The 17387-nt window shown below is 52.9% G+C and overlaps 6 protein-coding genes across 6 annotated transcripts; 4 read left to right on the plus strand and 2 right to left on the minus strand.

The window, feature by feature from the left end:
• Positions 1-20: 20 nt before the first annotated feature.
• Positions 21-1580, plus strand: N7500_007135 (GTPase-activating protein GCS1; the record flags this gene model as incomplete). The annotated part of the gene is made up of 4 exons (XM_056678279.1): positions 21-62; positions 124-192; positions 344-1102; positions 1179-1580. The coding sequence occupies 4 exons, from the start codon at positions 21-23 to the stop codon at positions 1578-1580; spliced, it is 1272 nt and encodes a 423-aa protein (XP_056533279.1).
• A 350-nt stretch (positions 1581-1930) lies between these two features.
• N7500_007136 (mitochondrial elongation factor MEF2) lies at positions 1931-4717 on the minus strand (the record flags this gene model as incomplete). The annotated part of the gene is made up of 1 exon (XM_056678280.1): positions 1931-4717. One exon carries the CDS (start codon positions 4715-4717, stop codon positions 1931-1933), a length of 2787 nt encoding a protein of 928 aa, XP_056533280.1.
• Positions 4718-5105: 388 nt separating this feature from the next.
• On the plus strand, positions 5106-6990 carry N7500_007137 (retromer subunit VPS17; the record flags this gene model as incomplete). Its single annotated transcript, XM_056678281.1, has 3 exons — positions 5106-5534; positions 5601-6054; positions 6122-6990. The coding sequence occupies 3 exons, from the start codon at positions 5106-5108 to the stop codon at positions 6988-6990; spliced, it is 1752 nt and encodes a 583-aa protein (XP_056533281.1).
• A 275-nt stretch (positions 6991-7265) lies between these two features.
• Positions 7266-7679, minus strand: N7500_007138 (GFA family protein; the record flags this gene model as incomplete). Its single annotated transcript, XM_056678282.1, has 1 exon — positions 7266-7679. The coding sequence occupies one exon, from the start codon at positions 7677-7679 to the stop codon at positions 7266-7268; it is 414 nt and encodes a 137-aa protein (XP_056533282.1).
• Positions 7680-7957: 278 nt separating this feature from the next.
• Positions 7958-9092, plus strand: N7500_007139 (putative nucleoside-diphosphate-sugar epimerase; the record flags this gene model as incomplete). The annotated part of the gene is made up of 3 exons (XM_056678283.1): positions 7958-7977; positions 8030-8235; positions 8293-9092. The coding sequence occupies 3 exons, from the start codon at positions 7958-7960 to the stop codon at positions 9090-9092; spliced, it is 1026 nt and encodes a 341-aa protein (XP_056533283.1).
• Positions 9093-9692: 600 nt separating this feature from the next.
• N7500_007140 (putative THO complex component (Rlr1)) lies at positions 9693-16800 on the plus strand (the record flags this gene model as incomplete). The annotated part of the gene is made up of 4 exons (XM_056678284.1): positions 9693-11478; positions 11552-14546; positions 14606-16087; positions 16143-16800. The coding sequence occupies 4 exons, from the start codon at positions 9693-9695 to the stop codon at positions 16798-16800; spliced, it is 6921 nt and encodes a 2306-aa protein (XP_056533284.1).
• Positions 16801-17387: the final 587 nt, after the last annotated feature.

Here is a 17387-nt window from a genome sequence, read left to right on the forward strand (position 1 = left end):
GTCGCCTTTGTACATTCGTCATGTCTCGCATGTGGGAGGTCGACCCGGAAACGAGGACAAAGGTGTGCTACCAGATCAAATCCCGCAACGCGCCATGGTCACTGACACAGACATGTGCCACAGCTCCTCCATATCTCCAAGACGAACGGAAATGACAGGTGCTGCGATTGCGGTGCCCCATCGCCTCAATGGGTATGCATCACCTTTGCCCTCTCGCCTGTCGTCCTGATATTCTCTTCGCAAAGCATTATCACCATGGCGTCCTATCCTAAACAACCCACACCCACACCCCACCAACCGCATGCCCTGCTAACCCTTTGCCTGCAATGGGCACATTAACCAGGCCTCCCCGAAGTTCGGAACATTCATCTGTCTCAACTGTGCTGGCACCCATCGCGGGCTAGGTGTGCACATCTCTTTCGTCCGTTCGATCACCATGGACGCCTTCAAGAATGCCGAGATCCAACGTATGGAGCTGGGGGGTAATGATACCTGGAAGTCCTTCTATGACGAACACCCAGTTACTATCTCAGAAGGACGTACGTTCGAAGACTCGACTATCAAGGAACGATATGAAAGTGACCCGGGCGAGGAATGGAAGGAGCGATTATCGTGCAAAGTCGACGGTCGCGAGTACGTCCAGGGCCAGGAGAAGAAGAATAATCCCTCACGATCGAGCACACCCTTGAGCCTAGGCGGTGCTACCGGCGCCGGTGCGCGAGCTGGTTCGCCTGCGGCCTCGTCCATTCGCTCCGGTGATAGCCAGCGGGGTACTATACCCAGCAAGAAGGAGCAAAACGAGGCCTACTTTGCAAAGTTGGGCAAAGATAATGCTGGTCGTGTCGATAACCTGCCGCCCTCACAGGGTGGAAAGTTTACTGGTTTTGGGGGTGGTATGCCTGCGCCCTCTGCAAGTGAGCGGCGCTCCTCACCCTTTGGGGGATTTGGAGGTTGGGGTGGTGGCGGTGGTGGACAGCCCTTTGAAGACCTTCAGAAAGACCCAATGGGAACTATCACCAAAGGGTTTGGGTGGTTCGCATCAACGGTTGGCAAGAGCGCAAAACAGGTTAATGATGCTTATCTACAGCCAACAGCTAAGCAGGTATGTGCAGGACCTCGATGGAGAAGTGATATAATGTCTCCTCTCTTTTGGTGCAATTACTGACATGAATACCCAGCTGGCCGAATCCGACTTCGCAGCTCAGGCCCGTATCCATGCTTCAGCATTAGGCCAGAACCTGCAGACAAGTGCTCGCGGCGCTGCTGACCAATTCAATAAGTTTGTTGAAGGGGATGATGGAGCCGGCGGCGGACGCCGTAATCGCGTCGAGCCTGAGCGACGAGAGTTTTGGGATGACTTCTCGTCAATGGGCGACCAAGATACATCTAGCCACCGTCGTAGCGCATCACAACGGTCTCAACGGTCTGACGTTGTTGGGACTGCTGCCATGCGCAAAGGCCCTGCCGCCTCCTCGCTGGCTAACTCTACACCTGGTCTGTCTGGTGCAGACGCAGAAGGTAAGAATAACACGACCTCGACGACGACTAAGGGCAAGGATGAATGGGACGACAACTGGTAGCATATAAGCACCTTGGTTTGCTCGATGCTATCTGTTTTTTTGTGGACCGCCGGTGTAGTGCCATGACTGTGTCCCGAGCTGTCTTTTTGTGTCTACATATTCTGCCCTTTATCTGTCCTACATATATACCTTGTTAGGATCATCCTCTATCCTCTTAGGGAAGGGGAAGATCAGATGCATACTCCATTTACTTCATATTAACTCGGCCTGGTGGCAACTGGGGAGGCGTGATAGGGGACCGAAAAGTAGAACAATATTGTACATTGATGGGATGCTAGAAGAAGTGATGATATGCAAGAGACTTCCTAGCTGGATTCACGTTTGATGACTCGACGTCGAGGACTCAGCAATTAAAACCCGCCCCTCAGCTCCGCAAGCACGACCTTTTGTCTTTGACCAGACATCTTCTCAAATCGATCAACACTCATGACAAAAGTGCCCCGACCAGCAGTCAAACTCCGCAAATGCTTGAGATATCCGACCATTTCCTTAAGCGGCACCTTTGCGATAATCGTGCGCGGCCGAGTCACAGCAACAGGGATTTCCGCGCCAACAGAAGGCGTCTCGAACGGGTCCGGCGGCGCATAAACACGGCTTTGGTCAATGGGCGGCGGTGCATTTTCTTCAAGTGCAGATGTAGAAGTCCCTGACGCGTCCGTGCCTGACAGTGGTACCTCCTCGTCGAGTGAAATGATATGTCCACCCCGTGAAGAGGAAATATCGTGTACGACGGAGCCGAGACTCGCCTCGTCGACGCTGATAATCACATTCATCACTGGCTCCATCATCGCTGTCCCCGCGCCAAATTGCACATCTTGCAGCGCCGCGGCGGTGGCTTGGCGTGCGGCAGATGAAAGGGCCGAGCTGGTCGTTTCATTGCCGAAGAGATCAGTGGCCGGGTTGATAGTTAGTGTGACGCGTGTGTTATGCATTGGGAAGGTGAATTGAGGGCCGCGGGCAAACGCTGCCATCGCTCCGTTTTGCAGCGCTGTGCGGAACGTGGTGAGCTCCATACCTGGCGGGAGTAATGGGCTGGTTTCCTCTTCGTTACGGGAGGACCGATCAATTTGTAGACCGGGGGCACGGACAATGATCTGATTGCCGTCGTAGGTTTCGACAAGAAGCGTGTCTTGGTCTACCTCTTGAGACTCGAGGTCTTCGTCCAGTGGCTCTACGACTGCTGTGCAGCCTGCTTTACCCTTTCGCCCAGCGATCTCCTTGTCGAAGACTTTGGTTATTGGGCTGGAGGCGCCAAGTACGGATTCTCGGTAGCCGATCTCAATACGGCCCATTGAGGCTTTAGCCTTGAGATCGTTGATTAGTCGATCACGGGCAATCTCTAGATGCAGTTCGCCCATGCCGCTTAGAAGCGTCTGCCCGGACTCTTCGTCTACATTGACGTGGAGACTGGGGTCTTCGCGGAGGAGGAGTGCGAGTGATTCATGCATGCGCTTCTCTTCGCTTAAGCTGTGCGGCTCGACGCTAGTGAAAAACACTGGTGGTGGAACAGCAATTGGTCGGAGTTGAAGACTGGTGAGTGGCTCTGGGGGAGTGGTTTTGTTCCCTGCGTAAGAAACGAGGGTATCGCCTGTCCGAGTTTGCTTAAGTCCGACTACGACTCCGATGTGGCCGGCAGGGATCGAATCCACTTCCACGGCATCGTTGGCGTACATCTTCAGCAGACGTGGGGCGCGCTCAGAGAGCTGGAGGTTTGTGTTATAGAGAAGGCTGTTGCGATCCAAGGAGCCGGAATATACTCGTACGTAGACTAAAACTCCGCGCTTTGCGTCGTTGACCACTTTGAATGCCAGTGCACAGCTTTGAAGCTTGCTGATAGCATCTTTTGAGCTATTTTGTAAGGCCAAATTCTTTTTCTTTGGTTGTTTCCCTTTAGATTGTGAGGACGCCTTCTCGCTCTGCTCCACAATCAAGTCTCCTGACAGCAAGTCCCGAAGACCTCCTTTGACACCGCCAATGCTCACCTCTGGGTCGGGAGCTTCGGGTGGACTAGGGAGAAGATTCACGATGGAATCCAGCAATGGCTGAACTCCCATGTTCCGGAAACTGGCACCTGCAAATAAAGGGACAATCCGACTCGTCTGGTCCAATACGCACCGGCGCAAGCTTTCAATAATATCAGCCGGCGAGACAGCGAGATGGTCTTCTTCACGTTCGAAAAATTTCTCAACAATGTCCTCGTCATGCTCACTAAGCAGCTCAACCAAGGCAATTCGTGCGCGCCGCAGCTCTGCAGCCAGGGCTGGCTCCTCTGCATCCAATTGCTGAACGTCAACCGCTTTCACAGTGCGACCATCCTCCCCTTCCTTCCATCGTAGTCCTTGGAGATGGATTGCATCTGCTACCCCGATAAAATGGCCGTTGCCTCCTTGGAACCACGGTATCTGGCAGACTGCTGGATAGACACCCAAGCGAGAACTGACTTCTCGCACCGTTCTACCAAATGCGGCTCCGTCACGATCCAGTTTGTTCACATAAATGACTCGTGGAATGCGATATGTGCTCGCCTGGTTCCAAACCTTCTCCGTCTGCGCTTCGACCCCAGCAACACCATCTAATATACAGACAGCGCCGTCGAGGATACGCAAAGATCGCATAACTTCAAATGTAAAGTCTGCATGGCCAGGGGTGTCGATCAAATTGATAGTATGCGGGTGAGCAGACCGCGGATTTGGCTCATTCTGGGCCCCAGCCTGGGGGCCTGTCGCTCCGTTTACCTCTCCAGGAGGCCAATGGAAGGTGATGGCGGCTGACTGGATAGTAATGCCGCGTGCGCGCTCGGCGGGAAGGAAATCAGTCACTGTTGAGCCTTCGTCCACATCGCCAATGCGCCGTGTGAAGCCGCTGTAGAACAACATGCGCTCCGTAGTGGTAGTCTTGCCTGCGTCAATGTGGGCAATAATGCCGATGTTTCGAGTCCGGTCCAGAGCTTCATTTTGGCATGCAGATGTCGTGGAGAAGCGCTGAAGTTGTCTGTACTTGGACCGAAGACCTTTGAGGGTAAAGCATGCATTTTTGCACGTAATATTGCTCGTCCTATATAGATTGGAGCTCATACAGCGCACCCCGGGGGGAAGCGCAACAACGGAGCCACGACCATTCCAAGGGGAAACGCTCATGTGATATGGGACAAAAGAACAAGGGAGGAGCAACCTTGAACGCTCCAGAGCAAAGAAAATCGGACCGCAAAGTGGACTGGGGATCGCGAGGCTTGGCGCACGCATTCCCTCCATACGTAACCGACTCCGACACCTACCTCTCTTCAGCTACTCAGGTCCTTTTGCTCATACCCTTGCCAGTTCTTTGCTCCTTTTGTTATGCCAATTCGGCGAATTCAAGCTATCCTCTCGGTTTGAAGCTGTACGAGGTAGGTCTTCGAGCACCTTTTGAAGCTAGCTGGCCGTTGCTGTGGGGGTCAGATGTCCAGCCGTTTAACACTGACGCCTACCATGACCAGCCACTCCCCCTTGTCAGCAAACATAATCCTTACATCGACCTTCCACCAAGATGGACTACTCTACCATCTCTACCGACCCAGATCATCCTACTGGTGCCTCACCCTGGGCCTCACCGCGTGCTGAGCGAGGCACCTTCCCCACTTCCAACAATGACATCCCGTCCTCCCCTTTACCCGGCCAGGAGCAATCGGCCGAGGACATGGGCAGGGGTCGCAATGGGGAGCCTCAATCCCCAGACCTCTCTGCCCAGCTGCAGAGCGCACAATTAGGAGACCCGGACTACCCCGAGGAGCATCCCCCATTCAGTGTGCACCAATCTCCAAATATTCAGCAACATCAATCTCCTATCTCCGCACAATATCAGACCCCAGCACGACAAGGTCCGCGGCCCCCAGCCCCCACCTATAGAATCCAAGCAAAAATTACTGGTTTGGAGCGGACGGGGAAGAAAGACCCAATCTTGCGTTTTGACGTCCACGTTAGTCTGCCCCTTCGAACATTTGGCGCCTCTACCAAAACTAATTCCTGCTTGATTTGAAACCAGACCAATATTCCTAAGTTCCGCACCACCCAGTATCGTGATGTGCGTCGGACCCATTCCGAATTTGTCAAGCTTGCAGACCACCTGATCTCCGCCAACCCGGAAGCCCTGGTCCCTGCTGTGCCATCGCCAGTGACACCGGCTGGTGCAGGCACCGAGGAGGATGAGGTTCGCATCAAGTCCGCAATGCAGCGATGGCTCAATGTTGTGCTGAGCAATGAGGTCCTTATCCAAGACGACGAGGTTGTGCTGTTCGTGGAGAGCGACTTTGGCTATAGCCCCGTGCTGCGGATGAAGCAGCCCGCAACAGGCGTGCGACGCAAAATGTTGAAGCAGTTCGCGCCACCCCCAGATGACACACCTGAGTTGCAAGATGCTCGTCCAACTGCGAAGATGTTCTACTTGGGATCAATGGATTCGAGCCACAAGGTCGATCGAGTGGTCAAGGCCCGTCGTGGTATGTTATTGGAGCTCCATGCTGTTTTCGTCTTATATCTTGTCCCGATCAAATCTGACTGTTTTAGGACTTGGGCTGGCTGAGGCCGATTTTGGCGTGAAGCTCGGCCAGATGAGCATACAGGAGACTCATCCCGGCTTGGGTGCCGCTTACCGTAAACTTGGCAAGATTGTACAAACTGTTGGCGACTACCACGCTGTTCAGGCAACCGCGGAAGCTACCACCCTTGGCGAACCGTTGAGTTACCACTCTTCAGACGCCTTTATTGTGAAGGAAACCCTGACCAACCGTCATATTCTCCTCCGTGATTTACTCCAGGCCCAACAAACTGCACGGAGCAAACGTGCCGCGGCAGACCGCTTGAAGGTTAGCTCATCAGTGCGTCCGGACAAGGTCGATGAAGCGATCAACGCTCTCGAGGAGGCTCAAAACCATGAAGATTACTTGACCAAGCGGACCCAGCGTGTCACGTCAAACCTCCTTCAGGAGAAGCGCCGCTGGTTTGATCGGACCACCCAGGATCTTCTGTCTAGCCTGCGTGAGTACACTCTCCGCCAGATCGAAGCCGAGCGTCGTACTCTGGCCACCTTGGAGAGTGTTCGACCCGACATCCGTGCCATTGATTCTTCCGGTGGTCTGAGCCGGCTGGGTCGCGAATCTCACCCAGCGACGCGCCGGCCGAACATGACTTCGAGCCAGGGTCCCAAGGGTGACTCGTGGAGCGGTGTTCCTCGCCGCAATGACAACATTGGACGCAGCATGAGTGGTAGCTTTGCTGCCCCCTCGCTCCCTGATGACGATGATGAGCTTAATGCTCAGGGCTCTGGCAAAGGACGCAACCGAGCTTCCAGTCAGGTTGGGTCGATTGCGGAGGAAGACGATGACCGTCTTGATGCGCGTAATGCGGCCAGCCGACTGGCCACCAGCACGTTCTGATCGGATTTCAGGACACAACGAGTCTGTATATGTAGCCCCGGCACGAATTTGTGATTCCCCTTTGTTCCTCTTATAACCTTTTTCGTGTCCTCTTGTTAAGTTATCTCAGCCTATGAACAATCCGTATGCCTTCCTCTGGCCATTTCAAAGTTTCAAAGTGATCATAGTTGCAATTATCTCTTTTATGACATCCAAGATACCGAAATGAGCACATCTCCTCCTTGCGCCACCTGGGCAATACAAAGCTTTTTCAATGCTATCCAGTCACACTGATGCTACAGCTTATCATATTTCCCCCACTTATCCCACCGCTTCGCCGCGTCGTTCTCGGGTAATTCAAACCAAGAAGCCTTCTCACTGAGAAAGATATGATGGCTTGGCGTCGGGATCTGCGTCTTCCCCTCATCGAGTGTCCCCGCAGCGATCCCGATACTCTTCGGATCACGATGCTGGATCATACTTAGAGTCGAACCGCATTGAGGGCAGAAGCTACGCGTAGCAGCGTCCGTTGACTGCCGCTCGGTGGGATTGATATGCCATTGGATATCTTTAGTCGCGAAGAATGCCCAGGTTTGATAGGGAGCGCCGGCTTGTCTGCGGCAGGTTTTGCAGTGGCAATTGACCAGACATGTTGGAGGAGTGGAGGCCGTGTAACTGATATAGTGGCAAGCGCAGCTGCCGGAGGCCATTGTAGATACAAGAATTGTATACAGGAACTGGATTGCGATTCGAAGATGCTTCTGACATCATGTGGGGCAGGAAGCTCTTTCTCGAATGTGACTAGACCTGGAGGTGAGCTCGCATCGATTATTAATTCATACAAATTCCACTTGGGCAACCTTGCACGGGTATAAGAGCTGTACTCCCCCCACCTGGTGATTTCAAAGCATTTCAATTTCTCCATTGACTTTTGAAAGCATACTCCTGGCTTCACCGTTTTCAAAATATCTCTTTTCATTGTTCCAAAATGGCTCCCAAGGTTTTTCTGTAAGTTATTCTGCGGTATACATCGAACATTCAATCTGATAGATTCTCATAGGACTGGTGCCACTGGCTATATCGGTGGTGACGGCTTGTTTGTACTTGCTGGCGCCCACCCCGACTGGGAATACTCAGCACTAGTTCGTAGCAAGGAAAAGGCAGCCCAAGTCACCAGCAAATACCCCCAGATTCGAACAGTGATCGGTGATCTAGATTCATCCGAGCTGATTGAAGAAGAGGTGAAGAACGCAGATATTGTCTTCAGTATGTATATTCAAGCTTATAGATCAAGATGTCACCCCGCTAACGATTTATATACAGACTTCGCTGATTGCGATCATGTTGCCGCAGCCAAGGCCATTGCTAAGGGTGCTCAGCACCACACGCCCGAACGTCCATTGTGGCTGATCCATACTGCTGGCACTGGTATATTGACAGTCGAGGACCAGCGTGCTGGCACGTACGGTTCTGAGCGCCCTAAGGAGTACAACGACTGGGAGGGTGTCAGCGAGCTAGTTAACCTTCCGGCAGACGCCTTTCACCGTAATGTGGATGAGATCATCCTCGGAGCGGGTCAGCAGAACCCGGCTAGTGTGAAGGTTGCCATCGTCTGCCCACCTACTATCTACGGTCCTGGCCGTGGCCCTGGTAACACAAAAAGTGTCCAAGCCTACTGGCTCAGCGCTGCAGTACTGAAGCGCAAGCAAGGTTTCCTGGTTGGAAAGGGCGAAAACATCTGGCACCAGGTTCATGTCCAGGATTTGAGCAATCTCTACCTGGCCCTGGGCGAAGCAGCATCAGCGGGAGGTGGCAAGGCTACCTGGAATGACGAGGGCTATTACCTTGCTGAGAATGGGTCCTTTGTGTGGGGCGATATCCAGCGCGCCGTTGCTCAGTCTGCTTTTGACAAGAAGCTTATTGCTTCCCCTGATGTTGAGTCTCTTGATCGCGCTCAGACGACTGACATCAATTCTGCCGGAGTCTATGCTTGGGGTACTAACTCCCGTGGAAACTCAATCCGTGCACGTAAACTATTGGGTTGGACGCCCCAGAAGCCTAAGCTGATCGATCTTATCCCTGAGATTGTTGAGGGCGAGGCTAAGTCTCTTGGCCTGCTGTAAGAGTCAGGTATCTTGTTAGTTGTTAAGAACACTGTCAAATAAACTCACCAGTGGGCACATCATTCGATGCTTTTATGTAGGAGGATCTTTAAGTAGAAGGGTAGGTTGGTCATATTGTAGTAAAGTACTGCTGTGGTTAGTTCTATTCATGCATGTATAACATATGATATGGATGGAACATTGCCTAGCGGTGTTGAACGATTGTAGAACATTTTTATCACGCTTTTATAATAATCTAACTCACTGTTCAGTAAGGAGACAATAGAAGTTATACTTGATTGTGTCAATCAATGAGCACGAATTGATGAATAGATCATTGACACCTCAGGCACCCGCAGCATATTGGAACCAAGCTTTGACCTTCAGCATCTTTCATCTTCACCTACACGCCTTTGGCTTCTCCACCACCTTATTTCCAACGAACGAGCCTTACTGGTACGTTTGCTATGCGTATCCTTTGCCTTATTACTTTGCTACCCTTTATTCGCCGCAAGTACTAATCCGTTCCTCTGGGTTCCTACAGAAACGACTGCATGAATTGCAACCTTTCAGCGTCTCGTTCCACCGTCATAACCCCTCGCGTCTAACTCGGCTATCGTCATGGCGCCTGGGTATGGGCATGGCAAGCGGAAGCGCAATGAGCGCTCGTGGGGTGGCGAGTCAGGGAGCAATGACCTGCGACCTTCACCCCATCGCCCTGGAACGCTCAACATGGCACACCACCCTACCAATCCCGGACACCAGTCCCCCACTCCCCGGGAGCAAAACGACACGCGTGACAGATCGCGCCGACAATCGCATCGTAGCCGGGCTGGTTCCCGTCGTGGATCATATGAAGGCCAGAATTTTTCGACCTCGCAGCATAGAGAACCGAATGCTATGTCTCCTCCCCCAATAAATCAGCCCAGGGAACCTGCCGAACCCTTGCCGCACAATGGCGACTCGGCCACGTCGCAACCTACCCCTTCTCCTGCGCCGAATACTCCTTCACAGCCACAACCTAACCCACCGTCTCGAGCTGGCTCGGAGACTATCACCCGCCAACCTTCTCTCCCACCCCCACCTTATGACTATGAATATGTGACGGATAATGCTGTTGAAGAGTGGACTCTGACGGGCAAGCAAAGTGTAGTCAAAGAAGGGACTACGGCTCGCCTGCAACAGGACCTGTCTCGGCTTGCATCTGTCTACCAGGAGCTAATTCACTCCGCAAACTACGGTCGACTGTCACCATTGAATGCGGGAACTGCTGTAAAAGAGATTATCGGAGAAGAATCTGTTTCTCGGGATGTGGATATGGAGACAGACAACGGAAAGCCCTTGACCCAAGGAATCGACCCGCGCTCCTTGTTCCTCGATACCCTTTCCATCGTGACTGACGCTGATACCTCGAATGCGGCTCTCAAACCATTTGTATTTGCGACAGGCATTGATCCTTCTTTGATGCGTCTTCAGCTTGAAACCCCATTGTTGCAGGCCTTGGGATTGGTTCGCGAAACCTTTGCGCGAATGGGAATTCGAAAGCAGACCAATCTGCTCTACCGACAATCCAATTACAATCTCCTGCGGGAAGAATCTGAGGGATACTCGAAACTTCTCACTGAGCTGTTCACCACAAGCAACAATGAGCCACCGTCGAGCGAAGTGGTCGAGGATACATTTGAAAGAGTCAAGGCTATGATTGGCGCATTCGACATGGATGTTGGTCGTGTGCTAGATGTCACACTGGATGTGTTTGCCGCGGTTCTTGTCAAGCAATATCGTTTCTTCGTGAAGCTTCTGCGAGCCAGCTCCTGGTGGCCGAAAGAAGACATCTTCCACGGCCTAGAGCCTGGCTGTCGCCACTCTGGTATTCCGAACTGGGCACTTCCTGGATCAACTGGGTGGATCACAACCGATGAGGAGCGATCCAGTATCATGCGCGCGAACGAAGAACGCGATAGCCAATTCTGGGATCGAGTGAGGGAAATTGGACTTCAAGCCTTCTTCGAGATCGGCCGCAAACCGATCTCGGGAGAAGAAATGCAACGCAGTCTTTCAGAAAATAATGGTTCATCTTTCGAAGAAGATGCTACACGATCATGGCTGGAAGAGACTGGCACCCTACCTCCAAAGGGCAATCGGGTTGCAGCACAGCTGCTTGGTTTCAAGTTGCGATTCTATTCTTCTTCGGCTCGAACTAAGGCCGACGTTCTCCCCGATAACCTCATTTACCTTGCCGCCCTGCTCATCAAAGTTGGCTTTATCTCTCTGCGTGACCTTTATGCTCACCTCTGGCGATCCGACGAGGCTATGGAGACTTTGAAGACCGAAAAGATGGCAGAGAAAGCCGAAAAAGTGAGGTCTGGCCGACCAGGTGGCGGAATGAACGCTTTGATGATGGCCGGTGCCTTGTCGGACGACACGATTCCCCCCCACCCGCTTGCGCGATGAGCCGCGTGTGGCAACCCCCAGTAAAGACCAAGAATCCGACAAGAGCACATCCAAAACGGAGAATGAGTTGCCGGACCCATCAGACCAGAAAGTGTTGCTCCTCAAGAGTCTCCTCGCCATTGGTGCCATTCCTGAATCCCTTTTCGTCATCAGCAAGTTCCCCTGGTTGATGGAGGCTTACCCTGAGCTGCCTGAGTTTATCCACCGCATACTCCATCACTCTTTGAACAAAGTTTACGTCCAGTTCCGACCATTGTCATCTATCGATGATTTCCCTGGAGCTCAATACATAGTGACCTCCGATCAGAACAGCGCGAAGGGTCAGATTGGACTTACACCCCCACCTGCGAGACGAGTTCTGCGATGGGCTCAACTGGATAAAGAAGACACCAACGATGGCACCGACTATCGATTCTACTGGGATGATTGGGCTGATAACATCCCCGTTTGTCAGTCTATCGACGATGTTTTCGCTCTTTGCTCATCTTTCCTCAACCTTTCTGGTCACAAGATTGGACAAGACGCCAGCCTCTTGGCGAAACTTGTACGCATTGGCAAGGGAAGTTTGATTCAAGACGGATCTGAAGAGAACAGAACACGTTGGCGCGATCTTTGCAAGCGTCTTCTCCTACCTGCTGTCAGTCTGACAAAAGCAAATCCTGGTGTGGTCAATGAAGTATTTGATCTCATTAGCTTCTTCCCCCGAGATGTCCGATACAACATGTACGCTGAGTGGTATTCAGGACAGACGTCTCGACTGCCAGACATTAAGGAGGCCTTCGACCAGGCGAGAGCAGAAACTAAGGACACCCTCAAGCGACTCAGCAAGACGAACATTCGGCCCATGGCCCGCGCATTAGCCAAGATTGCTTACGCCAATCCCGGAATCGTCATCAACGTCGCCATGAGCCAGATTGAGTCATATGAAAACCTCATTGAAGTTGTGGTTGAATGCGCACGCTATTTTACTTACCTTGGTTATGACATTCTATCGTGGTCTCTCATCAACTCGCTTGGCCAGAAAGGACGAAGTCGGGTCCAGGAAGGTGGATTGTTGACTAGTCGATGGTTGAATGCCCTCTCCACATTCGCCGGTCGTACTTACAAACGGTACTCGGTGATGGACCCTACTCCAGTCCTCCAGTATGTGGTGGAACAACTGCGACACAACAACTCAACCGATCTCATTGTGCTAGAGCAATTGATCAGCTCCATGGCTGGCATCATCTCAGACAACGACTTCAATGACGCTCAAATTCAGGCCATGGCGGGTGGTGATGTTCTCCAATCCCAGACCATCTTGCAATTGCTGGATAAGCGTCATGAGTCGAAGACCACCTCCAAGCGGTTACTCAAGTCATTAACCCACACCAGACTCGCCGGTCAACTGCTAGTTGCCATTGCCCAAGAACGACGGACATGTGTTTACAATGAAACTTCCTCGGAGCTCAAATTGCTCGGCAATATATTTGACGAGATCCATCGAATTCTCACCCAGTACCTTGACTTACTTCGCAGCAATCTCTCTGTCGATGATTTCGACTCCTTTGTTCCGGACTTTTCATCCCTCATCACTGAGTTTGGAATTCAGCCCGAAATCGCCTTCTGGATTCGGCGACCCAGCATCGCTCGGAAAATAACCGACATTGAAGAATCAAGACAAGAGAATGAACGTTTAGCCTCTGCATCGAAGTCGAGTGGCGACAACAGGATGGATACTACCGAGGATGAAGAAACACCTGCCAAGGCCGAGGAGAGTCCGGCAGACAATGCCATGGATGTCGATAAAGACGATAAGGACGAAACGGGAATTACGATTCCGATCGACGGACACGACGCTATTGTTGTTCCTGCGCTCAATGCTGAGCCATTGGCAGCCAACCCCGTCATGCAAGATTTGATTAACGATGTCAAATCTGCTCTTCCTGCCGAGACATGGGAGACCGTCGGCGCACATTTCTATGCAACATTCTGGCAGCTTGCCCTTTATGATGTCCATATCCCGCAGAAATCCTACGAAGATGAAATTGACAGGCTCAAACGGCGAGTCGTCTCTATCAACAGTGACCGATCTGATCTTAGCGTGGCGGGCACGACGCGAAAGGAGCATCAGAAGCGCCAGATTACTCAGCTACAGGAGCGGATTCTGGATGAGAATAAGAATCATTTGAAGGCATATGGGCAGACACGATCACGGTTGCAGAAAGAGAAAGACAAGTGGTTCGCCGGCATGCGTCTCAAGCATGACTCTCTCAATGTTGCCCTTCTGGAGCAATGCTTCATTCCTAGGCTTCTCCTGTCCCCTCTCGATGCCTTTTTCTCCTTCAAGATGTTGAAGTTCTTGCACAGCTCTGGAACCCCCAATTTCCGGACCGTCGGTCTCCTTGATCAGCTTTTCCGCGAGCAGAGACTCACTGCTCTTATCTTCCTGTGCACATCCAAAGAAGCGGACAATCTTGGTCGTTTCTTGAATGAGATTTTGCGTGATCTTACTAGATGGCATGCCGACAAGGCGGTCTACGAGAAAGAGGCATTTGGTGCCAAGAGAGACCTTCCTGGCTTCGCAAAAAATGTCGACCCTGAAGGTGTGCCGGTGATGTTTTTGGAATTCGAAGACTTCCGCCGTCTCCTGTACAAATGGCACCGTTTGTTTTCTAACGCGCTGAAAAGCTGTCTCAACAGCGGCGAATACATGCATATTCGAAACGCAATCAGTGTGCTCAAGGCTGTTGTAAAGCATTTCCCTGCTGTGAACTGGATTGGTCGCGACATCTTGAACTGCGTTGACTACCTGAGCAAGAATGACGAGAGAGACGACGTGAAGATCCCTGCCGCATCTCTGATCGGTGACCTTAACCGGCGCGAGAAGAAGTGGATGCTGCCACAGGCTTTCTATTTTGTGGCAGCCCAGCCTGGTTCTCAAGCATCTGCCGACGCATCTGGAAAGCCTGGGACTCCGCAATCTGCTACAACACCTTTAAATGCCTCAGCCCCAGAATTCAACCCCACTGGAACCTCAATGTAAGTGACATCCTTGACCATCTCGATACGCTCACCACGACTAATCTTTCCAATAACAGCTCCGATGGCATTGCCAAGCAGGAACAGTCTGGTAAGACTGAAGTCGAGGATGGTGAAATAGAGGATGCGAAAATGACCGATGTCGGCACAGGGAAGGGTGTTGAAGCCAAGGCGACCGGAACACCCTCGCAGGCCGGATCTACCACCCCCTCCATTGTCACTGGGGATACCAGCCATGATGGTATATCCGGCGAACAACCCCCTGTGCGGTCTCGACCGCATTCTCGTCCCCCCACTTCGTCCCGTCAGCCTGACATTCCTAAAAGACCTGATATTCGCGAACAAGTCCATCCTCCCGTTCGTCCCCCACCGCGACACAGCGATGGAAGACTTCCTCCGCGCCCTGAAGGATTGGATGGTCGACGAGAGAGACATCCCGACTTCGGACCTCGCGGTCGTCATGGCGGCCCTGATCATAACCGCTCCTTTGATGGTCCTCTGAACGATGTTCGAGGACGTCTCAATGAGCATCTCAACGAACGTGAACGTGATCGTGAATTCGCCATGAGACCCCCAGCCGATGATCTCATGCGTGGACCACCTCGCGATGCTCGTTCTACTCGTGAGAATGGTTGGCCTATGGATAGGCCTGGCCGCATGCGTGGCCCCGGACCAAATGATTCGTTCCATGGACGCGATCCCTCTGTACGGGGAGAGCTGATGCCCGATCCTATGGACCGCTCAGTCGATATCCCTCGACGTGGAGATATACCTAGACCAGAGAAAGACGACAGAAGGCCCTATCCGTCGCGCCCTCTGTCGCCGCCCAGACCCGCCGACCTACCGAACCGCCCCGAACGATTCCCACCACCCGACGATCGCAGACCTGCTGGATTCCCTTCGTCCTCCCGTATTGATGATCTCCCCAGGGGTCCTCGCACCGATCGCCAAGTTGATCCGAGGGACACTGCACCAGGTCCTGATATGACTCATGGTCGGCTTCGACAGCCGGAACCTGTATCTGAGATTCCTGCTGGCCCTCGAGGAAGACGCGGTGGGCGTAACATTCCTGGACAGGTGCCTGCAGTGCTCAGCTCAAGCAATGCTACATTGCCCGCTACGGAACGCCAGGCACCTACAGGCCCTGGCCGACAAAACGGCCGTGGGCCACCCGAGCAACCCGCTACTCCAGCACAACCCGCAGGCTCGAGTACTGCCCCGGGGATTCATCCAGATCGCCTCAGGAATCTTGTCAATGAACCTGCAGCCCCCGCTGCTGCCCCCTCGGGCCCTCGCGGATTAAACCTACAGCAAGCACCTCGAGGACCCTCTGCGCAGTCTGCGCAGTCAGGGCCGCCTGGACAGGGCTTCGGTGGAGAGCGTGGTCGAGGCGACAAACGTTTCGCAGGCCTCAACAATATGCTTCAGCAGTCTGGCGGTGGCGGTGGTGACCGGGGTGGTAATCCTCCGCCTGTTCGCGGAAGAGGCTCCAACCGCCCCCCCAAGCACCGTCGAGGCACCATCGCCTCAGTCTTCAAATCGTCCACCTATGGGCCCTGCAGGACCCCAAGAAGATCTGTCCCGTAACAGACCCAGCGGCAGCCGAAGTGGCGATCTGCTTGATGATGTCGTTCCTGAGGCAGGTCGCTCTGGACAAATTGGCAGTCGCAGCCGTGAAACGGAGCCTCGTGAGAAAGAGGCCGAGCGTCGTGATGGTAGCAGCAATGGTCGCAATCGACGCGATGGCCGCCGAAATGACCGCGAACGCAGCCGTCGAAGCGATGTAGGTGGTGGAAGCCGCGACGAGAAGGGCACTGGTGAGCCCCGTGAGAGCTTGCGCCGGGTTCAGAGCTCACGCGAAGAGTTGCGACGTCGAGATCGCCGTGACCGCCCGGATGGACCGTCGGAAATGACTGGACCAACCCCTGGTGGCAGTGAGACACATGAGGCTGAAGGCCGTTTGCGACCCCCATCTTCCATGGAGGCGCCGCCACCACCCCCTCCTCCTCCACCTCCGCCCATGCCTGAAGGAAACGAGCGTCGTTTTAATTCTGGCGACCGGGGTAGCCGTTCTGATAATCGGGACCGCGAGCGTGAGCGCCGTGGCGACCGACGTGACCGGGACCACCAGCGCGAGGGTGGCAGCGGCTCTGGGCACCGTAAACGTGGTCGACAAGGTCCTGACGATAGTGCTGATGGTGGACGCGGCATGAGAATGGGAAATGATAACAAGCGTCCTCGTCGAGGAGCATGAGTTTGATCATTCACCATGATACCCTGAAAGGAATGGTACTTTCTTTTTATTTTCTGCTACAAACAGGTTCCCTACATTGAACTCTTTCCTATCTCTTTTGCATTTTGCCTGGTGTTTGGGAACAAAACCACTTCACTTATTCACATGTACTTTTTTTTCTCTCAATGACAACTGCAATATTCAAGGATTCAATACCCTTCTTGATGGCCTGTATGTGTAAGTGTATCGACGTACTCCAGGCTGATCGGTCCGACATCCGGACCCCCTTGCCCCGCCCTACTCTGCCGGCTAAACTTCGGTCTCGCAACTACCTCCGTGGCCCTTTGAGAGAGCAAGTGGATTATTTGTTGACTCTCTTGGAATTTCATTTGTTTGACCAACTTCGCATCGAATGTAGCCAATTGCCATTGGGTGCTACGCAGCTTTCCCCGCCTACACGGGGTTTCACCTGACGCTTCATACATTAGAGAGACCTTACTCTCCTTTGACTATAAAAAGGGTGTTCTTTTTTCTTTCTTGAGCTACGTATTCTCTATTTTTGTTGGTTAAACGGCTCTTGAACAGCTTCCCTCTTGTCCGAGAGCAAT

The sequence above is a fragment of the Penicillium coprophilum genome (genome assembly GCF_028826855.1).
Source record: "Penicillium coprophilum strain IBT 35676 chromosome Unknown utg000004l_segment0_segment0, whole genome shotgun sequence".
Taxonomy (NCBI): Eukaryota; Fungi; Ascomycota; class Eurotiomycetes; order Eurotiales; family Aspergillaceae; genus Penicillium; species Penicillium coprophilum.